The 27,393-nt window shown below is 42.0% G+C and overlaps 2 protein-coding genes across 3 annotated transcripts in view; one reads left to right on the top strand and one right to left on the bottom strand.

Annotated features, from left to right (window-relative positions):
- LOC308396349 (E3 ubiquitin-protein ligase DTX4-like) overlaps positions 1–4,442 on the bottom strand; it is a 42,144-nt gene extending 37,702 nt beyond the window's left edge. Inside the window, exons 1-2 of one of the 2 annotated variants that reach the window (XM_080881571.1) lie at positions 4,130–4,442; positions 1,335–1,561 (exon numbers count right to left, since the gene is read on the bottom strand). In XM_080881571.1, the coding sequence (XP_080737697.1) occupies positions 1,335–1,561; positions 4,130–4,194 (292 nt within the window). In that variant the 5' untranslated portion in view covers positions 4,195–4,442. Of the gene's footprint in view, positions 1–1,334; positions 1,562–1,809; positions 2,162–4,129 lie in introns of those variants that run through there. The other variant, XM_080881572.1, reaches the window with a different exon arrangement.
- Positions 4,443–13,284: 8,842 nt separating this feature from the next.
- LOC308396283 (ribosomal protein S6 kinase beta-2-like) lies at positions 13,285–27,108 on the top strand. Its single transcript, XM_080881470.1, has 16 exons — positions 13,285–13,473; positions 14,687–14,741; positions 15,787–15,824; positions 15,915–16,029; positions 16,331–16,399; positions 16,517–16,664; positions 16,921–16,978; positions 17,057–17,157; positions 17,693–17,783; positions 17,890–17,980; positions 19,698–19,805; positions 21,040–21,102; positions 21,533–21,610; positions 21,845–21,952; positions 22,046–22,158; positions 22,907–27,108. Exons 2-16 carry the CDS (start codon positions 14,688–14,690, stop codon positions 23,082–23,084), a joined length of 1,413 nt encoding a protein of 470 aa, XP_080737596.1. The 5' UTR covers positions 13,285–13,473; position 14,687; the 3' UTR covers positions 23,085–27,108.
- Positions 27,109–27,393: the final 285 nt, after the last annotated feature.

The raw sequence follows: 27,393 nt of genomic DNA, 5'->3' as shown, positions 1-27,393 counted from the left end.
GTTGGGCAAGAGGTGTCTTTGCAGGAAACCCTTAGACACCCCTCGAATTGGTGGGTGTGTTGCCAGGTTCCTTCTACAGAAATTATATTTGTGTGTCTAGACTGTATTAACTCTGTGACATTAGACGAACACGTGTACGCCAATTACACGAACAATGTTTGAAAGTTATGTAAGTGAGAGAAACAGGAAAACAGAGACTTTAAAATAAACATGAAACCAGAAAACTGGGAGTGTGGAACATCTGTATTACAGATGTGTCAGCAGTTTCCACATCTGTGAGCCTGCTAGGGCCCACTTGGGTCTGAGTGATGTACATTTTAGGGACTCCGTGCTCGCTGCAGTCTTGTTCTGAACGACAGGTGTCACTACTCAGAGAAAAACTCAGGCTTTTTGATTCAGCGCTGGATGCGAAGGAACTAAATACGATGAAACAGGGACAAAGCAATAGCGGAGTTCTTTTCAAAGTTTTCTCCTAAAAGTCTCCAAATTGATGTACCACAGTACTGTGGTGGATGTGGCTCAGGCATGAGAGAGAATGACAAGGGTTCAGTCTCTGGCTACTACAGCCTGCATGCTGAAGCAACCCTGTACAAGACAGAGAACACCTGCAAGTGTCACTAGTTTATTGTCCACAAACCACCACCTGAGAAGTGAAACGCTGGCCTGTCGACAGTCCTCCTGTGCATTTCCAGCTACTTTATCGCTGTGGCTTTCAAATGTATCTTCGCAAACTGGATGTGAAGCAATGCACAAAGAAGTGGAAAAAGTAGAAGGACAAATACGTTTGACTGTAAAAATGAAACAAAGAACGGGCACCCAGCCACCGGGACACAAGGTAACTAACGCACAACACACTAGGAAAAATACCGACAACGACGTCACCAACTTACGTACAAAGATTCACAGCAGAAGTCTGAAACAGGCCTGAGACGAGCTGCGTGTGTATGTGCTTGTGTGGTTGGGCGAATGAGGCTTGTAGTAAAAAGTAAAATATAAGTACTATTCCATTTTTATATATTCATAAATAGTACACTTGACCTTAGTCTGTCCACGCAGCGCATTACAAAAATAAAGAGGTGTAAAACGAAACTACACCGAAGCTGTAAATTCACAATCATGCTGCTGTTCTCGACACTTCATTTGACGCTGATCTCCACTGGACCCCCCCTTCCTCATTACGGGTCCCCCAATAATAGAAATCCTGTAAGCACCCCTGGCCATAACAGGACTGTTACTCTGCTTCAGTGCAGCAAGTTTATGTCCCCGAACCTGCAAATAAACCCCGACATGACAGCTCTGCAGCGTGCACCATTTGCCCCATCGTCCCAGCTTACCTGTGTCCTGTCTGAACTGGTGCATGGACTGGAGATCTATGATGTAGGGCGAGAGCCGGCTGTCCACCTGGCCGAGCACCACGCTCCCTCCGCGGGGGTCGCTGCTCCGGATGGCCGCCTCTATCTGGTGGGAGACGGCGGGGCTGTAGGGCCGCCACCGGCCGTGTTCGTTCAGCCATTCCCACACCACCACGGCAGAGGCCAGGAGCATGTTGTTACTGTTGGCCCTGGAGGGGAGAAGCACAGATGAAACGACAAGAAAACAGTGAGAAGCAGCAGCGCCGTGGAGGTAAAACAGGAGGAGGCTGTTAGCCCAAATAAAGGCAAGCAGAGGCCAAAAGCGCAGCGAACGGGCTGAAATTCTCCGCTATAATCCCTCCGTTTCAGCCACGATCGCTCCCTGTCTGTGCGAGCCAGTGTCGTGATAAATAACAAAGGCCCGATCGCTGAAACGAAGCCAGGCTGGGGGACTTACATGGAGCCGAGGCTGAGCTAACGCCGGGAGAAGGCGGCGCATTCTTCCACGAAGATCCGAGCTCCGCGCATGGCCGCGGGGAGAAGGAAATCACGGCCCCAGCTCAGCCTGCCTTTGTTAGACCACCGACACGCTGCGCTAAAACACACTGACACACACGCAGAGCTCGGCGGCCTGGTGCTGAGGTTCCTGTGCGCTGGGGTAACTCCAGTCTCGGCCTCGGTGCCGCGTAAAAATAAAAAAATAATAAAGCCGCTGATTCCTTTTGCTGGGTGTAGACAGCAACAGCTAGTGTGTGTGTTTGTGGGTGTGTGTGTGTGCCTTCCTTCTGTAGTTTGGGGCGTTGCAAACTGAAACGTTGAGAAAGTAGTAGCTTCCAACAGCGCAACCTCAGAAAGAACAACTCCCAGACCCTGAACAGGTTCGACCGGTCCCTGATTGTCATTCAAAAACAAATAAACATCTGTTTATGAAGTCAGTGACAGGAAAAGTTGTATATGCACACCAATGATTTGCTCCCCACCCACTCACTAAACTTTAGCAGACACAGAGCTTTATGCGGGGACAGCTTTGTTGACTTTGGACATAAATGTGGATGAGAAGAATGAAACATCTAATAACTTGGTTATAAGCAATGGTTACAAACTAAACACACAGAGGTGTGAGGGCCAGAAGCAGCCCACAGAGGGTCCAATGCAGAACACTGCGTGGCTCCGTAAAGTGTGACGACTGCAGCGAAGTCTAGGAAAAAACGTTCTGCTGTGCTGTTCCTGGAGTGGTGATGTTGGAGACTGGCCCCATCCGGGACACTTGACGGGCTAATGTGACGTATTCCAGGTCACTTAGGCTAAACCTGTGCGTTATTTAAGGCGGTTAAAGTATCTCTCCATGTTCACTATAGTAAAAACAATTCAGTTCAGTCATGTTACTGAATAACTAGAGATGTTTAAAGAATTATTCGTGGTTTGTTTCTATTTGGGACCCCCCCCCAAAAAAAAAAAAAAGAAAAAAGAAAAGAAAAGAACCACTAGCAGTGGAGAGTCTGCTTCCATAACTCAATTTTAAATGCTGGTTGACACTATGTCACTATGACACTATTAGCGACACTATGTTCATCTTAAATGGAAATTATCCAGATTATTAATGTCAACAAAATCTGAACCTGAGATCAGAGTCTGGTAATGTCACCATTGTGAATTTTGTGCATTTTGTTTATGACAAGAATTAACCAAAAATATCACAAATCTTCACCCACCCACCACAGTCTCGTGGCAGTGAAATAATCGTGACCTCTGTTGTTCATGTGTTCATTCATTGAGCAGATTCGTGCGTAGCTACAGAAAATAAACATTTTCGACTGTAAAGCGAGGCACGCCCCTATTGGACAGGATAGAGGAGATGCTGTTGTATTACATAGATTTGGTCACGTCAAATATGACAGTTCTAGTCCTTCACGTGACACTGCATTTGATTATTAGTGAAATAACAATAAAGGGTAGACACTGAGGAGAAAAAGACGGGGGGAGGCAGGTTGCGTGCGCGCACCTGTGCGTATTTGGCGTGCGCTGCAGCGAGAGCCAAACAGACTAAAGCGAGGATGAAGTGTTGATTCTGAGATTCTTTCAGCTGATTCCTGCTTCCCATGAGACTTCTGCTACAGTCGGCCATTCACGGCTGTATAAAGTGACCCCCAGGGCACCGGGAAATGACCGCTGGACAGTCTTCAACGCGCACGAGTGCGCACGCCAAAGATGCAGACACATGCAGACAAATGCACACATGCAGCTTCTGACTCTCCCTGTATGTTCTCTCGCTCAGACAGGCCACCTGTACCTGCACCTTGATTAGTAGATCAAATAGAAAAAAAAGGAAAAGGAGAGGCGGAGGAGAGATGGAGAGAATCCAAACGCCGATCCAGTTTTTTTGGTAGCTAATGCTTGAAATTCTGAAATAATTTTGAAATCTGGAGGAATGTCCACTCAGACGGACACATTTCACCAGCAGCAGGGGAGGGGGTCCAAAATAAAATAAAAAATCATATAAACAAGAAAACAAGTCCAGCAATAGACGAAACAGCTTTAACAATGTCGCCACGGCTCGATACTAAACCCACAATCACTTCATTTTCAGCAGCCTGCAAATAAATTCACAAACGCGATTTCTCATTCCTGCTTTTAAAAAGCATATTCTCAGTAATACTAGCTCTTCTTGTATCGCAAAGAAAAATCTAAAGGTTTGTGAGGGCAGGTCTGCCTGAAATACTCACTTTTCTACAGCTTTAATCTACGCACAAATGTTAGTACTTGTATAAAACACTCACCTGTTGATACGATCTTCTGCGTCCACACACTCCAAGACTTTCGGAACAAAATCCCGGTTCTTCATGAATGAAAATCTATCCTTTCGGCTCAACCATGGCTCCTTTCTTTCTCCCTCTCTCTACCCAACAAAGGAAAAACACTCTTCGCTTTCTTCTCTTATTTATAAATCTGAAAAATACACTATCCAAAAAGTCAGGAAGTAGAATCCATCTAAAGGGTTAAAAGTGGGAAAATGGTGCCTCCATTATGTGATGAAATTAATCTGGCACGTATCCCTTCGCCTCCATCTTCACTAACACACTGTGGTGAAAAACTATGAGGCTCCAGAGGGGACCCCACCAGCTCCTGCCCCCTCACTCCATGCCCAGAAACGCACCAGTGTGGACGCAAAGAAAGAGAACACATACAGCTTCAGTTTACTGACCTGCTTACTTTTTGTAACACGCGCACAGGTGGAATATGATTTCAAATGTAAAATTAAACCCTTTTCTATGTGTTGGGAATTCACTGAAATTTTTTTTAAAAGAAAGGAGTTTAGGAAAGTGGTTATCTTTGTGTGGGTGGTCGCACACTGCCGTCTAGTGGAGGACATGGAATGACATCTAGATTGTTTTATTTAAACTGAAAACATTTAAATTGAAATCACAGAATAACGAAAACTCAGTTGCACGTTTATCAACTTTTAGAAGCCGATTAGACGTTTTTAAAGTCTTAAGTCATTTCTCTTCATCTCTACGTCTCTACTTTTTCATATGTATGTTTCAATTAGCTTCCACTGATGACGTGTGTAACCAGGATTCAAAAATGTCTGTTTTACTTAATAATTATGTCGTAAAACATAATGGCGCTTTGGTTCTACAGATATACTCCTGCAAAGTCCGTTGTACTAACTTGACTCTAACTATTTTGGTAATACTGGCGGCTCTCGCTTTCGTCCCAGGCTCCATAGCTCAGGGGTTAGAGCACTGGTCTTGTAAACCAGGGGTCGCGAGTTCAAATCTCGCTGGGGCCTGTGAATCCTTTTCTGTTTTCATTCTTAGTTTAGTGTCTTGGACACTTCTAGACGACCCAGCAAGGTTCCCTAGAATTTAGCGTTTTCTTTCATCTCATTAAAAGTTAAGACCCAGAAAACCAAAATAAATTATTACAAAACAAAATTCCTACCTTGGTCCTATGGAGGACCACAAGAGCCACGCGCATCAAAATAAAGAATTCTGTGCTTATATAATGAATTGTAGAAGAAGTTCTTCGTCATTCGTTCATTCTTGTTAATGTAATGTAGCCTGATTCTCTGTTTACAAATCAGGTAGTGTAAAAATTACAATCAGAGAAGGTTGTTGTTGTGGTATTTCTGCGTCTGTATAAATGTATTTGCTGCATTTTGTAGCTGCATACAGTTTAGTAAAGGTAGCAGTTTGTAACAGGGAGCTAGCCAGCTACTCCCCGGTATTTTCAAACGCTTCAGAGCTAATAGACTATGTGCACCTTAGCATAAAACAAGAAGTTAGCATTTTCTCGTGCACAGGGTCTATTGTAAAGGCTATAAACACTGTAAACGACTCTGTGCCATTAACGTAGATCCGGACCAGTTTAAAAAAAACAAACAAACAATATAATTATATGGCACGTGTCTCGTCATATACAGCATTTATGTGAATTCGTCCAGAGCCCGGATAGCTCAGTCGGTAGAGCATCAGACTTTTAATCTGAGGGTCCAGGGTTCAAGTCCCTGTTCGGGCGTCAGAGTTTTTGCTTCTTCACCGTTTTTCGGTCTGTGGCGTGTGTTTATAATAATAATGTATTCTTTATTGATCACCGTGGGGAAATTCCTCTCTGCGTTTAACCCATTCACTCTGTGAAGCAGTATGGCATCCAGCCACTCCCACCCCAGCTTTACACTTGTTAGCTTAACTTAAAAAACTTTAAATTTAAAACTTTGAAATTTTTGTATTTATTTCTTATACACTTCAGTTTATTTCTAAGAAAACCAACGACCTCCAGTATCTGCCTGTTGCCTTATCTTGGTGTCTCCAGATGTATTGAAGTTCATAGCTTTGTAAGATATGTGGGGAACTAAATAACTGAGCAACATGGATAATAACATACACAAAGACTTAACTTTTTGTTTTGCATTTATAAGCAAAATAGCAACAAATCATTTTAACTACTTGAAGGAAAAAATACAGTGCATTTAGCAACCCAACATAAGAATGCCATAAATAAGAAGTGGAAGAAAAACAAAGAATCTACACTTTATACACAAAATAAAAACCCAGACATACACACACAGGTTGTATATATACAAATGCAACATTAATACATTGAATCCATGTAATAGTGGGCATAAACTATCAGCTGTGAAAGTGTAGTTGGTGTCGGAGTTGAAGTATTACTACTATTTGTCATATATTTACGGGTGATGTCAGGATCTGGTCCGGATGGCGGTCTTCTTCTTCTTCTCCTTCGCCCGAGCTTTCCAGTGGGTGACACAAACAGCCAGTACCATAATCATGAGGATGAAACCCGTGATCATGCAGTACCAGTGATTAAAAAGAAACCGAGATAAACCTGAAACTGATGACAAACAGACAAAATAAAGCCGAGGGTGAAACATGTTCTGAGACATGAAGTCCTGCATCACCTCTGACTGGTTTTCTTTTTTTCAGTGTGAACAAGTTTAACTCCACATTTATTCCCGGAGACTTCTTAACATAAAAATGTGATTTACACAACATTAGAAAGAAATCCAGCTGTAAATCAAAGAAGTTCATCAGGTTAATGCTTTATCTCTTACTTGGGTGTAGTCTGACACTCCATGGGTCGTGTCATTAGTAAGAAGGCCGTAACACTGACGTCAGTACAGTAAAAAGTGAAATTTTCAGAAGCCAGTGAGTGGGATGAATTGGACCCTTTCCCAGACCAGTTCTGTCTACCAGGCCATGTCTGACACCCCCGTTTTAGACCACACTTCACTCGACATCTTTCTAAAAAACCTGTTCATGAATCCGTCTCGTTCAGGCTGGAGTCCGAGCAAACGTTTAGAAGTTGCATAATTTCTCAATGTCCAGCCCGGTTTGTAAAATAGCTCCTGAATTAAATTTGTGTTTACATCAAGTACATAACCTCACCTTCTGTCCTGCTTGGACTTTGCAGGGGACGTTTGTGTGGAAGAACTGACTCTGAGCTAAAGAAAAATTTCACAGTGAAATATCACCTAAAGGTTACTCTTACCCTGAAGCTTGGTTCCTTCCCCAATTTTTAAGTCTGAGTTTACGTAGGAAATACAGTAGTACAGCCCCAGGTCTCTGTCCTCGATACTGGAGATCATCAGTGCCAGAGAGCGGTTCACCAAAGTCACTGTATAACGACTGTTGAGCTGAAACCCTAAAAAAAGAGTAACTGGTAGTTACTGGTCACCTGCTTCACAAAGTGAAATCACAGCCTTACACTCTCTGCATGTTTCCAACATTTTTAAGTGAGATGATCGGTCACCTTGGATGGGTCGTCCCTCTTTGAGGCTGGCAGAGAAGATCATGGTGGGAGGTTTATCTGGGTGATGCTTAAGCCACGTTGTGTCATAAAGATAGGAGAGGTTACAGCCCACGCTGGCTGTTGAACCCAGCTGGACGTGTTGGACCTCAGCAGCAGGAACAAGCAGCATCCAGAACCCAGATGTGATCAGTTCTGAAGGGGATCAGAGGGACACCAACTTTTAACGAGCCACACAGAGAGATCTCTCTCTGCAGTGTCCTTAAAATTCAGTTTTACTCAAGCAGTGGGAAAATGTTGAAAAACTGCAGCTCGTCTAAAGTCCACCTGAACCTTTCTCAGACTCTGAGTGAGTCCCCAGTGTCTCCTATATATATATAAATCACAGCACAAATAACAGGTTTACAACCTGGTGGAAAAATCTGCACCTGCAGCCAGCACACAGCTAGTTTATGCTGTTAGTGCCTGGGTCACTTTGAATTATCTGACAAATAACACGGCAGCTAATTGGCTTGTATGTGCATCCATACAGTTTATGAATGCAATCACATCTGTCTCCAAACAAACAAACATGATGGTGACAAAAATGCTAACTTGGCTTAAAAACGAATTCCAAACCAGCGGGTGACATCACTGCGGCTGTTTATCTGTCATACACAATCTATGACTATACACTCAAGGCTGCTGGCACAGAAACCATCTAACAGAAAAATATTTCCATTTGAAATGATTATCTTACTCAGTGGATGGAAACCACAGATTCACAGAACTGGACCACACTGCGGCTCATTTTCCTTTATTTTCTGAAGAAGTGTTTCAAAAATATTTCTCTGTATCCACAGTTATGTAAAAGTGTTGCTCATTTCACATTTATTTACAGTCTGTTCATCCAAAAAAGAACTCATTGGCTCTGATGGGAAGCACTCAGCAGATTCGTTTTCAGAAAGAGTTTTTTTTCCATTCGAAATGGTTAAAAAGAATATTTTTGCTGTTTAATCAATACATAACACCTTAATGCTTTTTAAGCATTCAGTCTTCAAAGTGTATTCAGGTGCATTGAGTTTTATGCAGTTAGTGTGTAATCAGAGTCTACTTGGAGCAAATTCATTTGACTGGACAGAGACTGGAAAGGTTTTCTTGGCAGTAGTTGTAGCCTCCAGGTTTCCTGGATTTCCACTTCTGGATTTGCATCTTTTATCCTATACTCCCAGCAGACCCACAGCCAGTTTGGAGGAGAAGCACCTATGAACTACCATCTTCACAGAAGAGCATCAGAATTCAATTAAAAGCGAGGAAAGGGGTTTTAAGATCATTAAGATGATTAATGTTGTAGATTTAAAATGTTATGCAGATGACGCTCAATTCTCTCTTTGAGACGTATATCCTATGAATCAGCTGGAGGAGGTCATGTTATTTTTGTGACTTGAGTGGAACATATCTGTGAGTTCTTGTATCCTGAGTCGGAGCTTGCTGATGTGTAATCGTGGGTGCTGTTTTCTGTTACGAGCAGCAGTGCAGTCTGACTCCTGAGTACTTCCTGATGACCCCAAGTTCTTTGATTCAATGAAAATATTTGAACTTTTCTCCTCATGAGCATTTCTGTAGTTTACTTTTTTTGCTTTTTAACATTTAAAATATTCAAAAAACAACAATGAAACGTCCTGCTCCCATCACCACAGTTAGTACAACCACATCGAGTGTATGTCATGCCATCATGACTCCCTCTCTCATATCTGTTTGTTCATCTGACACAACTTTAACCTGCTGGAAGGTGAAATTTCCATCAGTATCATTGAAATTTGCCTCCTTCCTAAAGCAGACTTTTGATACCCCACAAAGCATTTTTCTTACTCACCAGTAAGAATCGATGTAATCCAGTGAGACCTCATCTTGTATCTATTTTCGTGTCCCTGAAGGTGATGATGTTAGGGTCTAACAGACCACTTCCTTTTCAGCTGCCAAGCCGCTGTTTCCACTGAAAGCCTGCTTCTGTATTCTCTTACTTTTAACTGCTTTCACTTCTGCTGTGAGGTGAATTTTCCACAGTAGTTTGATGCGAGTCTTACAATCATCCCATTGTAAGACTTGCATGGAGATCCGGGGACAGCCGGAAACATGACCTTGACATTAATGGCTAACTTGGCATTTAAGTTCTGCTTAACCTGTTAATGGTTATAAACTATTAAAAAAAATATTAGTATTTTGTTGCTCTGTAACGTATTTGGAACTAAATTATTGTAATAAAATGTTACTACACAAGTAAAAACTGCAATATTCTACTTTGATTCTGCATGTTTACATCCTAAGATATACACATATTCTCATGTAATCATCAGTTTTTTGTGAACATTTCATAGTCTGTGAATATCTCATGTTCATTCCTATTGCTTTTGCCTTTATAGTCATACATGTATTTGTTATTTTTGTGTACTTATGTAGGCATGAGTACATGTATCTGTATGTATATATTTACTTAGACTTTATACTTTTTATACATCACTACATTTATCTGTTAATTAAATGTTGTGCACCACGTGAGGGAGTATAACTGTATGTTTTGTTGTGCATAATGACAATAAAGAATCGTGAATCTTGAAATAAAGACTGGAGTTTGAGCATGAGAAGCAGGCTGACATAAAGGGAAGTTAAAACCACAGAAATGGCAGAAATTCTAAGAACATGAACCCCGAGTACACAACAGCAAAACAACTGTCACCTCTGTGAGAGGACCTGAGGTGGAAAATATCATAAAGCAAACATTAACCAAAGGATCAGCGATCAGCTTGTTTTTAAAAACATTACAGGGGAGCATGTGGTCGAGCAGCGCGGTGGCGGGGGTGTCTCTTTCACAGGTCTGATATGACAGTCAGACCTTTGTTAGGTTGGATTTGGATTTTCCCGATCGTATGGGGAAGTGGGTCATATGGGGATTTTTCTTTTAGTTGGTGCAGGTTTATTTTGCCTGTTATGGGTCACACATGATAGTACAGGAAATAACAGATGGTCTCAAGTTAACAGAAGACATTTAGATGTGACTTTGGCCTCACACTGATGACCCAGTTTGATTAACTTTAAAATGTAAAGATGTAGCTGAACAGATTTTTTTTGCATTAAATAAGAAACATAGGAGGGCCCTTTGAGTCAGATTTTAACTGTTTGTCGGATCAATCTGTCACCAAAACGTCCTTCTATAACCAGACAACTGTTGCTAAACTCTGAGCAAGAAAGGAATATGTGCTTCTGGATCTAGCAGGACTCGACCGTGAACCCATCAGGTCCTCTGAGTCAGGACGAAAACCTTTGGAGAGAAAATGTTTACCATGTATCTCTGCAGATGTGAGAGCAGCTGGAAGTGATTCAGTCTTCAAACATAAAACTGCGTCATCCCAACTTTTGACTGAGTTTTGACTTGAAAAACATTATTTACCTTATTTCTTATTTACTTTCTCCAATGAAACAAATATTTCAGTTTCACTGTTTGTTTGTTTTTTACATTTTTTGTGTCTCTCATTGCAACTTACTGATCATATAAGTTTTATGATGGATCTTACTTTTAAAAAATGTATTTTAATTCTAGATTTTTCGTTTTTTTCTTCTTAAATCTATTTTCTTGTGATCTAAGTTCAGTAGCCCACAATCAGACCCTGCAGAGGAAGTGAACAACCACAGTCTTTCCAGGTAACCTAAAAATGCTACCACGGTCTGCGATTGCAATTATTTTAGGTGCTCATCCTGTGGTGTGTCTCACTGATCTGCACCACCTGTTTTAAAGGTGCTGTATGAATAAAGAGTGATTGACTGAAGATTTACAGTAAACATAACAGAAACGGGGAAACAAGACAAACAGGGAGGAACAGGCAGGGAAATGCCATGAGACTAAAATATGAGAGGATTCAAAAAATGGGAACCAGAACCTTAACCTTACAAAAATGAAAACTTGGCGTCAGTAGTGCTTTGATATTGAAGCCTCACACGAATAGATTCACAATGAAAACAAAACAGGAACCCCAAATCTAAAATAACAAAAGCCCACGATGATTACTCACCACCTCCCTGCACCCATATGTCATTTGCTTGCTAATTAATTTAATTTGACTAAAAAAATTAAAAGTAAGTTCAAAATGTCAGTGTTCAGATGATCCTGGTCCGTTACTTCTTCCAAAACAAACACAGCTTGATTAATACTAGGAAACACGTTAACGGATTTTGCCCACACTACACCCAAGCTGGAAAATTGCATTTCACCACAAGGTCACAAGTTTGACACTGCTACTGAAATGACTGATAAATGACCAACAACTGGGTAAAACTGGATGAAGGTGATTCTCAGGTAACTTCTTTCCCCATTTTTGACAGTTGTTTGTGATCCTCTCAGGAAACCTGTGGCTCAGAAACAAATGGGTCACTTTGTGGAAACCCAAATGATGACAGACAAAACTGCAGCTGAACAATAAATACATGAGGACGAAGAGAAGAAACAGACATTTCAAACTCACATGCTAAATGTACTATACTGTACTAATTCTGGCATAATCACCAACAAATTACAATAAAATCAAAAACTTTAATTTAAAAAAGTAAACAAAACAGTCCAGTTGCTGATATTTCAAACCCCTTATCTTTGCTATAGTAGTATTCTAATTACTATGAAAAGTACAAAACATTCACAGCACAAAACACTGTTACCACTAAAAAGGCACAGATGCATTCTTTTGAATTGACTAACTGAAGACAGGCACGTGTACGCTCCACAGCCACTTTATTAGGTACAACTTGCTAGTACCAACTTAGCCCTCTTTTTCCTCCAGAGCAGAATTAATTTGTCATGGCACTGATTCAACAAGGTGCTGGAACCATTCCTAAGAAATTTGGCCCACACTGACATGACAGCATCACACAGTCATTGCATATTTGTCAGCTGTTCCTCCATGTTATGAATCTCCCGTTGGAAGCAGCCATGAGAGGATGGGTACAATGCGATCATAAAGACCATGGTCAGCAACAGTAATTGGGTAGACTGTGGAGTTTAAACACCAGTCAGTTGGTACTAAGGGGCCCAACATGTGCCAAGCAGTATCCCCCACACCATCACGCCACCAGCAGCCTGACCTGCTGATACAAGGCAGGATGGAGTGATGCTTTCATGTTGTTTACAAATCTGATCCCGATATCTGAATGTGGCAGTAGAAATCCAGAGTCATTAGACCCGGTAACCTTTCCCCCCCTTGTCTTCTATTTTATAGTTTTGGGAAATTGCAGTTTCCTGATCTTAGCTGACTAAAGTGTCACCTCAGGTGGACACTTGCTTTTGTAGCTCATCTGCATGAAGGCTTGATCTGCTATGCTTTGAGAGGTGTTCTTGATTGCAATGAGTGGTTATTTGAGTAACTCTCGCCTTCCCATTAATTCAAAACAATCATCAAGGTAGTTTCTCCACGAGAAGTACCACTCACTGGATATTTTTTCCTGTCAGAGCATTATCTGTAAACCCTAGAGATGTTTGTGTGGGAATATCCCAGCAGATCAGCAGTTTCTGAGCTACTCAGACAGGCTAAACATGAAAAACAATTATTGTTTTTCGCATTTTGATTTCCTGCTGCTACGAAACTCCAGTCCTGTAGATGGCAGTAAAGGCGGGTTAGTAACACACCGGTCATACACTCAATAAGCAGTAGAAGAAGAGTAGCGCGGCGTATGAGAGGAACCCAAACAGCTCTCTGTGGTTGTTTGTCCAGGTCAGTAAAATCTGACAAAGCAATGACAGCCACCGCTGGTTGTGCATAAAGCTGCTTGAAGAGAGAAAATCACCGTACAGAGAAAACCGAGCGTCCGCCGGATGACGGAACGTCCCCAGGTGAGGCTAGTTAGCTTTAGCCTGTTCTCGGTGTTTTTATTTAGCCTGTCAAACCTGCTCGCAGCCTGACGTGTCACCGCACTGACAATTAAATGAAGTTAGTGACACTTTAAAGACTCTAAAAGACCATCTGTGGGACTAAAATCATCTCAGGGAAAGCTCAGCGCTTCTGTCACGGTAACACGTTTATTTGTTTCGGCTAACGTGGGAAGTGAATGAGCTCCGTCCCTGTTTTTTTTTTTTCACGCCGAGGCTTCGTAGATCGAGTAAAATAAGACAGAATTCACGTGTCACATTTAACGGGTTTAAACTGAAGATCAGCCGCGTCGTAAGCGTTCACTTAGCCGGGCCGTGTTTTGCTCGGTGGAGCCTCAGCTAATGTTTGTTTGGTTCAGTATCTTTTGCGGTTATTCACACACGGCTTGGTGTTACAGCCAATCAGCTGCAGCAGAGTGAGACGAGGCTGGAGATAACTTCTGTTCTGTTCTCTCCTTAATTATCAGCTGGTAAAACATGCTGGGTTTTGTGGTTCCGGTGTGTTGTGGTCCAGTTGGTTAAATTTGGAGTGCGCTCACAGTCTGAAGATGTGTTTGAACTGACTCAGCTGATGCTGTGTTTGAGTTACACGCTGAACAAGCACATTTTCAGAAACCTTTGAAATGAAGCTGCATTTTGGCTGTTAACCTTTCCTATTTGGGCACCTGGTATAGCAGAACATTCATTAATAAACGTGTGGATATCCAACCTGGGATTGGCAGTGTAATAACAGCAACAAAAGCACTGCTGAGTGAATTACAATGTTTTATTGATATTTCAAATCATTTAAAGTTTCCATCGGGTTATTTTGTTTTGCATAGTGTCATTTTTAGATTTTAGATCTGATTAATTTAGTCTAATCTGCCCTTCATGTTCGTCTGGTTATGCACCTCTGGACGGCTCCCAGTGCTGCTGTTAGGAAGTCACATCCTCATTAATGAATGAATAAATACATTTATTTATGTTCTGCAGAGTCACAGAACATTGCATTTTGTTTTCTTCCCAAATATAAAAGTATGTAAACCTGATTTCTGTACAAACCAGTATCCTACATAAATTTCCAGTTATGAATTTGCAGCAAAGTGTAGTTTTCACATTCTGCAAAAATGTTCCCGTGTTTGTAAGTAAAGTGAATTGAAACACAGCAGACTGTCTGACTGCACCGTCTTTGTTTCAGGATGGCAGGAGTGTTCGACATCGACTTGGAGACTGAGGACATCAGTGACACAGAGGTCTGCATTAAATGCTCATTATAGCCAAGCCAAATGAGAACAATGTGAAAAATGATCATGTTTTTATACGATAGTTTATTTATGTTGTGTAAATGTATTGTTAAGTTTTGATAAATGCTGTTTTTCTTTACTTTGTCTTCTGTAAATACTATAAACATACAAATTGTGAAATAATGACAAAATATGAAGTGCCACATGTAGGGTAAACAGGAAGTGACAGAAAATGATATACTTTTTGCATAAAATGTTGAAAGAAGATCACAGATTTGTAAAGCAGGTTTACCTTTTTTAATATATTCTGAAATTTAAATGACGAGATTAAAAGAAAGTACTATAACTAGGGGCTTTTATTTTGAAACTCCTGACACAATCATCCCAATAACTTTGTGTGAGTCACTGAAGGCTTTGTTTGGAAAGTAATGCATTCTTTTGAATTGACTAACTAGAGTTTTATTCTGAAAAACTAACCCTTTTATAGTAAACTGGGAGCATGGCTATTTCCTGTCCTTCTGCTTTGGGCTTTGTATGCTCTTATAGAAAGGGGACAACTCGATGGGTTGGCCATCTCATAGAATCTAACTCACCAGGTACCCAAAACTTCTGTTTGCACAGGGGAGCCAATCAGAAGACAGCCACTTTAAAAGGGGTGTTGCTAAAAAAGCTTTAAAGTTTTATTATTCCTTATTATTTTGCTGCTGTGTCACAGCTCTGAAGAGTGTTGTGTGTTGTTGTTGTTGTTGGACCTTTTCACCATCTTGTGGTGCTACATGGCATTACATACCCGGCCCTATTTTAACTTCAGCTGATATCTCTCCAATACAATACACAGGCTTGTTTGACACAGCTGCTATTTTTCAGTTTTAGTTCGTCTTAGAAGGTGTGAAGTTTGGTCCAGAAGGCAGCAGGAGTCATCCATTTCAAAAGTCTATAATCTGAAATTCTTGACTATCAGCTCCTTTTATGCAGCCCTCATTTCGATTAAAAGTACCTTTGAAATATTGCAGCTCCATTTAACCCTGTTTGTCTTCTTTCTCCCTGTCTGTAGGATGATGTGTGTGACTTCACTGTCCCAGAACCAGAAAAGTAAGGCAGGTTTAACAGTGCATATAAAACATAAATAAATAATAACTGCTGATGCCAGTACCCATACTGGTTATTTTCTCCTCTGCCTAGTGCCCAGACGGAGGAGGTGGAGCTGACCAGTGAAAGTGTCAACAGGGACCGTGAGAGAGTCGGACCGGACTGCTTTGAGCTTCTTACTGTGCTGGGAAAAGGAGCTTATGGCAAAGTGTGTGTGTGTCTGTGTGCGCACATGTGACACTTCTTTAAGTAGCATGTTTCTTCAGCACAGACTTTTGGTTTTATGTATTCCTTCTTGATAACAGTAGATCAGAGTTTTACTGGTCCCTGTTACCTTTTATTACCTCTCTATACATTACTAGGTAGTCTAATCTGTGATCATACTCTTGGGGGAATTCCATCAACCAAATCTTCAAAATCTGCCTTGATTTTTCAGATTTGAATTTTAAAACGTCCCACCTGATGCAACCACAGTCGTACAGCATCCTGCTGCTTTTCTTTCTCTGCAGGTTTTCCAAGTGAGGAAGGTTCAAGGGGCTCAGACAGGGAGAATTTTTGCCATGAAGGTCCTGAAAAAGGTACGTGGACGGATCCTGGATGCTGTTTCTCCTTCCTCGCATTGCACACTTTTCATTTTTTAGTTTGTCTCTGTCGTCATTATATCAAGCCCCCCTTCCACTCTTTGTCTCCTGCAGGCAAAGATAGTGTGCAACGCTAAAGACACGGCCCATACGCGAGCAGAGCGAGAGATCCTGGAGACGGTGAGGCACCCGTTCATCGTAGATCTGCTGTACGCCTTCCAGACTGGAGGAAAACTCTACCTCATCCTGGAGTGTCTGAGCGGTAAGCTGGAGGCAACATCCAGCTGTGGGGCAACACATCTTTACCCTGACTTACCCGTCAGGTCCTTTTGTCAAAGGCATTTTACGGATTGGAGACACGATATGCATGTAGAAATATTCTTAACCTGCACCCAAAATACATGTCAAACAAAATCTATGTGACTGAAAATCCAGCCTCTGATATTTGTTATCATACCACGCTGTTCTGACATTATGTGAACTCTGTCTCATCCATGTGTTCTGCTGTTTATCCTCAGGAGGAGAGTTGTTCATGCAGCTGGAGAAGGAAGGCATCTTCATGGAGGACACTGCCTGGTATGTGCGTTTTGTTAATGATGCTGAAAACGGTTCACTGTTTAAGTAATGTTTAATGAAAATGTTGTGTATGCTTAGCTTCTATCTCGGAGAGATCACTCTGGCCCTCGGTCACCTCCACTCTAACGGGATTATTTATCGGGACCTGAAACCTGAAAACATCATGCTCAATCACCAAGGTGAGAGCACAAGTTTGCCTGAGAATGCACAAAATGCAGAAAAATGTAGAAATGTGGGGCACAGATTTCTTGGAGCCGCTGTTAGTACAATAACTGCACAGCAGTCATATTATTATGCAGATAAATGCTTTAAAAATGCTCTAACAGCACAACTGTGATGCAGAGTTCGGGGACTCTAGCAAGCTCAGATGCACCTGTCAGTCTAAGAGTTATGTTTGACTGACAGGAGGAATTATTCAAGCTTTAACACTTCATAACAAAACTGCTGAAATTGTATTAAGTTGGAAACTCTCCATAGAGGGTCTCATTTCTTATAGCTGCCTGTAAACGTGTTTATTTCTCCTGCACAGTCTCATATTTTAACTAACTTGGTTTTAAAGCGTGCCTCAAGTGGACACTAGCGGTACTGCAGGCATCATTTTGAATGAAGGTGGAGAAAAGAGGCAAATGTCTTGAATTCTAAACAGGATGTAATTGTACCTCAGGGAGTCGTTTATGCCTCATCTGAGTGCTTCAGTTTGGTTTTCTATTTAAGGACACATCAAGCTGACTGACTTTGGGCTCTGCAAAGAATCGATTCACGATGGATCCGTCACACACACCTTCTGCGGCACCATCGAGTACATGTGGGTAACACACACACCTAAACGTTACAGACTCCGAGGCTTCGGCTTTATAACCCATCACAAAAACGTTCACTCCCTCACTTTGTGTTTGCCTGTTTTCTTGCAGGGCTCCAGAGATCCTGACCAGGTCGGGTCACAACAGAGCGGTGGACTGGTGGAGCCTCGGGGCGCTCATGTACGATATGATGACTGGATCGGTAAGCTGGAGCCTGGAGTGTTTTTTAGGCTGATTGGCTGCTGTAGGGCTAAGCTGGCTTTTCTCTGTACCTCCTCCGAAAGCTCGCCTCAAAAAGAGGAAGCTTGCTTCTCTTTTTATGAAGAAGTGGTTGCTGCAGCCTAACAGAATAAAAGACTGCCCCCTGTGGCTAGTATCTGCAATCATTTTTCTTTTTTTAGTTTAGGGCGATAGATGGTGGTTTGGAAAAAGAGCGGCAGGTCAAAGAAGAGCTTTTACTGACCATCCAGAGAGCCTCGAGGTTTTCATGCTCCTTCCTGCAGTTTCAGTTTGTTTCTGTGGAGCCTTCAGGCCGTTTCTTAAAGTTTTGCTTTACAAAGATGAAGGCTGAAATCTATTTCACAACATCGGATTTTCTAGTCAAGGTATTTTATTTAAGAGTGAAAGTAGTAAATCAAGTGTGTGCTCCAAACACCCTAAGGGAGAATATTTATTTCCTCAGCTCCACAATACTTCAGCTAAAATGGTTATTAAAAACAAAGTGGTGGTTGGACAGAGAATTTCTACAAGCGATGGATTCACGCCTCTGTCCACAAAACTTGGATTGCTGGAGCTACGTCTCAACTGCCTGTCAGCAGCAGCAGTATAAATATGATCAGAAGGTTCAAAGAACAGGCTTCCCAGATTCACAGTCATCTCCTCATATGTTTCAGTCAGCTTTCAGTGCAGCTGCAGGTTTTCAATCAATCATCAGAAGTCCTGCGATGACCTCTGCAGAGAGCAAAAATAAACTTGTTTCAGGTTCACCTGAATTTTGTGATAACGGCTGGCTCTCTGGATACGACCGAGCTGTTTTCAGTTGAACTGTCCACAGTTTCCGGGAGCGAGGAGGAGCGAGACCAGGAGTCTACTCGTGCTTTTGTTCCCTCGCATTCATGAGGTTGTGCACCATCAGTTGAGCCTGTGAGCACGTCCTGATGCATCAGCATTCAGAGGAAATGGCCTCAACCTTGCCATCTTGTGCCAGCACATGCAAATAACAACTCGTCACTTGAGCTCTTCCTCTGATTTGGCTCACCGTGACATCATCCACTTCCCAGAAAATGAAAATCAAGTTAAAGGATCTCTGTTTTAGCACAGCATGCACAATGTGGAGGCACAAGTGCAAGAACAGCACTTCCAGTAGAAGCTCTGAAAATAGCAGCCGAGCTGAAAACGGTCCAGAAGTGCGCGAGACGATGAGCCTGTACCTGATTTAAATTTGTCCTCAGCTTCTTGGAAGTCCGGTTATTAAGCAGTGACATCTTGATGGTGAGCATTTGGACTGTGACGAGACAGTCAGACATTTTTGTTCATCAAATGTTCAGAAGTAACAAAAAATGCAGGATCTCAGACTCCTTGTGTTTGCTGTTCAGATCAGTTGTGCTCCCCTAGTTTTCCTACAGAGGGCCGTACTGGTCCAGGAAAAAAATCCACCAGTATGTCAGAACAGCAACATGTAAACTTGAATTCCACATCAAACGAGGAAAAAGTCACAGGAGGCCAAACTGGTGGTGCAGGCTGACAGTTGCAGTGTTATTTCCCACCAGTGGGCTCCCCTGTTCTTCCTCAGTTTAGCCACCCTGCTGCATTTAGGGTCAGGCTGGGATGGAGTGACTTCTGTGCCCACAGAATCGATTAACAAGCAGTTTTAATGTCTTGTTAGTAACCGCTGACTGACTCCCGTACTCTGTTTTCAGCCTCCGTTCACGGCGGAAAACAGGAAGAAGACCATCGATAAGATCTTGAAGTGTAAACTCAGCCTGCCGCCGTACCTGACAATCGATGCCAGAGACCTCGTCAAAAAGGTGCGTAGCACAAAGTGACATGAAACACGGTGCAGCTGTGCTTGTCCTTCTGTGCATTTTAAAGCTTAAATGTACTTTTTGAAGTTTTCTCCAGTGAACTAAGAGAAAACACATCAAACATCCAGGGTAGCAAACTCGTTTCTGTCCCTTCACAGTTTTTAAACTGGTATCTCATCAACTCCCAGTTGGTTACACAAATAAATCATGCTAAAGAAAAGCAAGGTTTTGGCTTTAGATTGTGCCACTTGGAGTGGGTTTCAAATGTTTTTCAGCCCAGTTATTTTTGCTTTTTTAAAATAATGCATCGTGGCTCCTGGTCTGGTTTGTACACATATGAGTAATTGCTGTTCGTGGATTCGGTGTCAGATCAATGATTCTTAAGAATTAGTCGGGGCTCGCCTCCTGCCAGCAGCCTCCCTCCTTCACGTCTGCCAAGAGAAGCTGGCTGTCCGTCTTCTCAGCGTGCGGTGGAGACTTTACTGCCCTTCCCAGTCACACATCTCAGTGTAGCGCTCTCCTTTCTGTGCCAAAATAAAATCAATGTAGGAAACAGTCCAGGGAACACTCAGTAAGCAGATGGTTTTAAACATGTCCAGATTTTTCTCTGGAACATTTAACTTTATATATATTTATCGTAAAAGTTTTGAGTCCAGGCCATTAGTCAAGTTCACCTTTAACTTTCACAAAACTTTGTTTTGTACGCAGCACCCGGATGTTTTGCTTGGGTTTTCTTCTGCACAGATACTTTCAGTGGATGTTTCTTCCACCGTTCTCCTTCATCTGGTCATCTGACACCTTAAAGCAACATAAAAACTTTGCAAAGGGACCAAATGAATGACTTTAGTTTCAGTGATTTTAGTCAAAAAACCTGCAAAAGCCAGATTTTTGTGGCTGGAAAAGTTTTGAAAAGTCATGCTAATTATCTGACAAATACTTTCAGTCACAAGTTGCTCAAAATCAGTTAATTTTACATTAAAGTTGTTTGTTCTTCACATAATAACTGCTAGCATTGAATGAAAATGTTTTCTTATAAGTGAACGTTGCTGTAGAGTCTTTGCCTTACATTACAAAGCTCCTTGAGGTAACTGCTGTTGTGATTTGGTGTTATATGAATGTAGAGGTTAGAAAGAGTAAAACCTGAAAACGTGTTTGAGTAATTATTTCAGGCTCAGGGTTTTAGACACACAGTTATCTCCCTGCATGGTGACACGCCCCACTCTTATCTGTTTTTCAGCTGTTGAAGAAAAACCCAGCCCAAAGACTTGGCTCCAGTAAAGCAGACTGTGCTGACATCCAGGTAACTAACTGTGATGCTTCCTGTGTGAGCTACAACACAGGAAACGCTCTGAAATACCTGCAGACTGTTCATCGTTTAGACTAAATCTGTACGGAAATCAATCTGATGTACAGTGTTTTCTCTGAATCAGACTGTGTGTGTGAATACATGTAAAGCAAAGATGTGCTGGTACAAGATGTGCAGGGAAAAATAAGTGTAGATTGAAATCAAAGACACTTGACGTGGGTCAAAGATGTAGAGGTCAAAATGATTCCATTTAAATGAGATGTGGTTTTAGATTAAGGGCCACACCTCTGATCACGGCTCATATGATGGGAATATTCCACACTGCTAAACCAAAGCAGACGCTTTAAAACAAAAGGGAGCTGAACTCGTGGCGTTCCCCCGAGAACACAAGAATCTAAGAACAGGTCCTTTTGTTACTTTACAGAAACACGCCTTCTTTAAACACGTTAACTGGGACGAGCTGCTGCATAAGAGACTGGAGCCGCCGTATAAGCCACAGCTGGTAGGGCACTGTTTCTTATTCAAGTTAATCTATTCCTTTTATTTATTCAAAGCCAGAGGAGTTGATTCAGCAGTCTCCACTCCCTTTTTTCTTTAAATTAACTTCTCTTCCCATCTACCTCCTGCTGCGTGTTTCTCTTTGATGTTCCCAGACCGCTCGATGCCTTTGTCTTACCTTCACACCAACTTATACCTTTTATTAATTGCTCATTCTTTTCTCTCTGCGTATGTGCAGCAGTCGGATGAGGACGTGAGCCAGTTTGACACCAGGTTTACCAGACAGACGCCCGTGGACAGTCCGGATGATACTTCGCTCAGCCACAGCGCAGAGCTCGCCTTCGCTGTGAGATTATCCTCCTCATCAGACTTCTTTTCTGTCCGCTACATAATGAAGCCTCAGATAGTCAAAGGCTCTTCGCTCGTCTGCTGTTTTTAGGGTTTCACATACGTGGCTCCATCGGTCCTCGAGAGTCTAAAGGAAGGCTTCTCATTCGAACCCCGAGCGAGAAACGTACGCCGACACAACAGCAGCCCACGCACGCCCATCAGGTAACGCAAAGAAAGACACTTCTGTGAGTCTGTATTCAAGAGAAACGGTCCAAAAACTTTAGTTCATGGTCCTCACAGCTCAATCCCTAGTTGTGACTGAGCTCCAGAATATCTGCCTGGAAGCGTTTCAGTATGCGGTGCTGGGACTTCTTTCTAAAAGGACTTTGACTATAGCCAACATGTTTACTTATTTAATTTTTAAGCTGAAAGTTCTTCAGCCTGAGATGTTGAAAGTGAATTTCTTTAAGTTTTTTCATGTTAACTGAGTCTACAGTCACTACATGTACTCTGCAGGACTTTTATTTAAACTAGTCTGAGATATTTTTAGTTTTCCAAATGTGTCCATCACCACACCGGGAACAAAGACACATTTTTATGAAACATTTGGGTTGCATTATCGGATCCTTTGGTAGGCCAGCACTGGCCCCTGGGAACTTTTTAAACCAGGAAAGTAAGAGTCTTGAGAATAAACGTCTCTGTTGTCCTAGCCAAGATAGGCAGCTGTGAACTGACATGAGAGAAAGTGAAGTACAGTGCCACTGACACTGAAATTACAAGATTACAGGGTAAGAGTCGGACAGTGTGAGAGCTGCAGTCCAGCTCAGAAGAGTGCAAATCCTCCCACTGGGAAGAATTAGAGGAATGACTTCTTGCAAACTTTGGGAGATCATCCAAAATAAGCTTGTTTATCCTTCCTGCTCTCATGTTAATAATAACTTGACCATTATTTTTTTTTCTTTTCTTTCAGTCCTTTAAAATTTTCCCCCGCTGGGCCGTTCAAGTCCAGCCTCGACGGAGAGCCAGACCCTTTCTCTCCGATGTCTCCACCGACAGCGGCAGCTCCGATGTCGAAGGAAAACGGAGCCGCCAGTCAGCCAATCAAAACCCCTGCGAGGAACAAGAAGCTGAAAGGACATCGGAGATGAGGAGGAGCTCCTCAAAGAACGAGCCTTGGTCAGATTAACATGTAGTTTAGTCGTGCTGAGGAACACGAGTTGGAGTGTTGTGGTTTTTCTTTAACTACGAGGCTCCCGAGAAGCCAAAATCATCCATGGGAAGCCTTCAGTTTGCGTTTTTGTTTCATTTTTAACTTTCATCTCACCTCACATTTAAAATATATATATATTCGGATACAGTGCTGCTGCTACTGTCCAGCACTTTTATTTATTTCTCATTCTTTTCAAAGCTTTAGTTTACAGCCTCGGTATATCTGCAACTGTATTTCTGTCACGCTGTGCCACTAATCTCTGGGAAACAAAAGTCCCACTGGAAAGAGCTCAATAGCCACTAATTCTCCTCAACAAGGTCAGCTAAATGACTGATGGTAACAGAGTTTACCGTCTTGTATGACCGCCAGTGTGATCTCAGCAAAGGGAAGCTGTGATATAAAGTTTTGGGGGGTTTAATTAGGTAATCAGCTTTTAATTAGTTCATCAGAGTTTGGGCGAAGAGGTCGGCTATCACAGGCTGACGTTTTAATTAGCGGGCTGATGAACGATCACATGATCGAAGGTAGAAATTGACCTTCAGCCATCGTCGAGGCAGCAGGTTGGTAACTTCAGGCCAAAGCCGTAGGATTGGGGCGGGTCAGACATGAGATGATGTGTTTGTGAATGTCTCCGAGTCTTTCTGAGCAGCTTCATGTTCACTGCCAAAGGTGTTCACACACATACTGTCCTCGTATCTCACCGCAGTAGGGTGAAGTGCTTTATTTATTTGGTTTGCCGGGAAGGTCGTAACCAATCATCAGAAAATAAGAGCTTAGCAGTCAGTGCAATGTACAGTGGAAGCAGTGTGCTAAACATGGTGCTCTCAGACGACAAAAACCTTGTATAAAAATAATATTTTTGGGTTAACTGAACAAAATATTTTTACATATGAATTGTAATAAAAGGTGTTTTTGCCTGTCGTGCTCAGAAAAACAGTAATTCAGCACCGGAGGGGATCACACAAGTTACATGTTCATCTGATGTTACAGCTGTTTGATTTCCCTCTTTTCTTTGAAATAACGGGACATCAGGAAAATGACAAACCTGCGTGAGCATTAAAGCTACTTATTTTAAAGCTTTGTAAGTGTAAACACGCGCTGAGTCGATGTCCAAAGCTGGTGTTAGAGAGATCAGCTGAAGCTAAACAAAGGATGGGCTGTACCTTCATATAAGCCAGTCTGTACCACGAGTTGGTGAAGTGAGTCACCAGGGAAGTCATTAACATAACAAGCACAGATTAAATGCCGCCCCCGTGTTGGGAAACGTATAAAAAGTACCTTTAAGGAGCTCAGACAGCTCTTTAAAGCAGCCGAGCAGGAACTGCAAGCGCAAATATTTCAAACAAATTAGGAAAATAAATGGAGAGCTTTAAACTGGACCTACTCTGCTCTGTTATATCTATAAACTCTTAAAATGGTGAATTATTGTACCAAACATCATCTAAGTGTGAAAAAGTTTCACACAGTTCTTTCTACGCTTCATGTCACAGACACGGGATATACCTAATATGGTCATATTATAAAAGCCCCGCCCAGCTGGTGTTCAGACCAATTAGAATAAAGTCACCCTTAAAGGGGGAGGATGAACTCAGAGGCTGAACAAAGGCCCACAAAAAGATAAGGATTATTTTGAACTGTGAATCATGCAAAGCTACTCTGGTAGAGTCCAAGAATAAATAACTATGGAGCAGAATAAGTCCACTTTAAACTATCGTCCTACTCCAGTAAGGTATACAGGTGGACGCCTAACAGACTTGATGTATTTGTTTTCTGGATCGTTGATTCACTTTAACACTTCAGCCTGGTTTACCGCAGAGTCGAATGTATTTCACCAGCTGTAAATTTTCCTTTGCACCTTCTAAAAAGCTAAAGTGATCAGCGTTACATCAGCATATGCTTTTGAAAGTTATCATATGAATAAATGTAGATACCATGAAGTTATTGCTGTATTTCCAGCATCTTCACTAACCCAGTTTTCTATGTCAGTGCCATGCATGCTGAGTGGAGGATGAATACTAAAGATTTTCTACCTCCTCGTCTTCTCAAGCGCGTCTTAGCTGAGTGACAGTATCTGTTTTGTACAGACTTTTATGATTATCAGAGGATGACTCTTACTGACTCTAATGTTTCGTTGTTTCTGCTCTAATCTCACCACGAGATTCACATTTGAGGTTTTGAGGTAAAATAACTTCCATCTCAGGATGAACTGCTCAGTGTTTGATAACTTTTTGATTCTGTATTGTGATGTGACCCACTGGTTAGCAAAGTCCTGCCTCACGCTTTGCTGTTGCTATCTGAGAGAGTGGGGAGGGAGAGACTGAGGGCGGCTGTAGGCTCGTACGCTCCGTCGTCCTTCTGGACTCTGTGTGTTCACAAAAGTAGCGTCACGTTCTTTCAATGAATTTAAAACAAGCGCGTGTGGCCGTAAACTCATCGGCAAAGAGTTTGCAAAAGAGCTCGGGTGAGACAGACGTGGACTTTTACACAATCAGACGTCTTTCCACAGCCACAGGAGTCGCCCCCTACTGGACAATAAAAGGGATGCAGATTTAAGGCTTTACTTTTTGTACCCAAAAGGTACATCGATCTTTATATACAGTCTATGACTGAGTGCCACTATAGATAAATATATCCAGCACTTTGGCTTGTGCACTACTATCAGCCACGGTTCTGTTATTTTTGCAGCGATCAGGTAAGAATGCTGAGCACTGTTATCATGTTAGCACTACCTCAAAACTGCTGCACTGAAAATTTGTGGTCTTATTAAAAAAAAAAAGTAGCCCAGGGAAATTAACATGGAAGCACCACAACGTGCAGTTCCTCTAATGTCCACCAGAGGCTCCAGCAGTGAGTCAGTCCCCACAGACGCCCATGTTAAAATATCCGTTTACAGCCTGCAACAAAAACACGGTTTAGGTCTCCATGGCCAGTTTCCCCTTACAGAACAACTGTACACAAAGTGAATTTCACTTGTTTATATCACATTAAGGCCTAAAGTTTGCATTATTAGGGGTGTGGCCTCTTTGAAAAGAGCTGAAGCTGCTATCGCTAACTATCATCGCGTCAGCTAACTGGAGTTCCTGACTGGAACTCTTTGTGGTGTTGGTTCCTTTTGGCGCATTTTTGAATGCGTTTCTCTAACAAACATGACTCGCTGTGCAGTCGTACCAATCATGGTCCAGGAAGTCGGTGTTTCAGCTTTGGGGGAAATTCTTGTACTTTTTTAAGTCTGTCATTTGCATGAATTGGCAGATATCTGAATCCATCAGTTTATTGATGCACATTAAATAAAGTAGCTGTAGCTTGTCACTCCACTCTCTCATCCAGATGTGGTCACTTCTGGCTCCCAAAAAAAATAAATGGTAGAGGCCATAGTGCGCCTGAAAAAAACTGAGCTGATGGAGTTAAATAATGATGGATTTCAAGCTTGTATGTTTTCTGTTTATTCATATGATTGAACTCTGTTATTATTATTATTTTTTAATTAATTAATTTTGTCAAAGGGAAGATTCCTGTGTTCACGCTCCTGTTCGCAGGAAACGAGCCCGGCAGTCCTCCTGCTCTCTCCTGCAGCCTTTCTTTCATTAACACTGGACACAGTCTGCATGCACAGCCTGTGCTACAGCTGAGGAACTCCTCACACTGCAGCTTGTTACTGCAGCAGCACGGTGATAAACGAACTCATGATAAAATTTGCATTTAGGCTGCAAAACCAATCTTTGCTTTCAGTTTTTGTGTATTTATTTACATAATGAATAATTACAGTGTGATACAGAGATATGTTGGTGTGAGCAGGAGTCTGTGGAATTTGAAAATGTATATTCTGAAAAATTGAATTGAGGAAAACAGAATGGAGTGGATTATACCTTATTTTGTCATATTTGCTTATGTTTTTTTCTTTTGGTCGTGTGTTCTTTCTTCAAACTGATGAATGTGTTCAAAATAAAATGAGTTGCTGAGTTGTTCTTCTGAGATCTTAATGGACATTCAGCAGTTTTGTGGTTTCAGATATTCAGATTTATTCAGCGTATCGAGCACTAAAGCTAAGAGAAATGTTTTTACTCAAAGAGTGCTTAGCGCTTCCTTTTTCAACGACAAGCTTTAAAGAAATTCACATATTTGATCTCGACGGATCGATAACAAACAACTGGCAGCACCTGTTTCCTGTAAAGGCCGACAGCATACACCCTCGCCTCCTTGTTAGCACAAATATCTCTCGTGGCAGCAGCTCAAAGCATTTAGGCACG

This window comes from Rhamphochromis sp. 'chilingali' (genome assembly GCF_963969265.1).
Source record: "Rhamphochromis sp. 'chilingali' genome assembly, chromosome: 4".
Classification (NCBI taxonomy): domain Eukaryota; kingdom Metazoa; phylum Chordata; class Actinopteri; order Cichliformes; family Cichlidae; genus Rhamphochromis; species Rhamphochromis sp. 'chilingali'.
The sequence above is the reverse complement of the archived record's forward strand: the minus strand, read 5'-3'. Positions and strand labels throughout refer to the sequence as shown.

Bases quoted from the DNA above. Each gene is read 5' to 3' on its own strand.
- LOC308396283 (XM_080881470.1), top strand. From the start codon at position 14,688: ATGGCAGGAGTGTTCGACATCGACTTGGAGACTGAGGACATCAGTGAC. The intron at 17,981-19,697 runs GTAAGCTGGAGC...CTCTGTTTTCAG, and splicing joins ACGATATGATGACTGGATCG to CCTCCGTTCACGGCGGAAAA. The intron at 21,953-22,045 runs GTGAGATTATCC...TGCTGTTTTTAG, and splicing joins GCGCAGAGCTCGCCTTCGCT to GGTTTCACATACGTGGCTCC.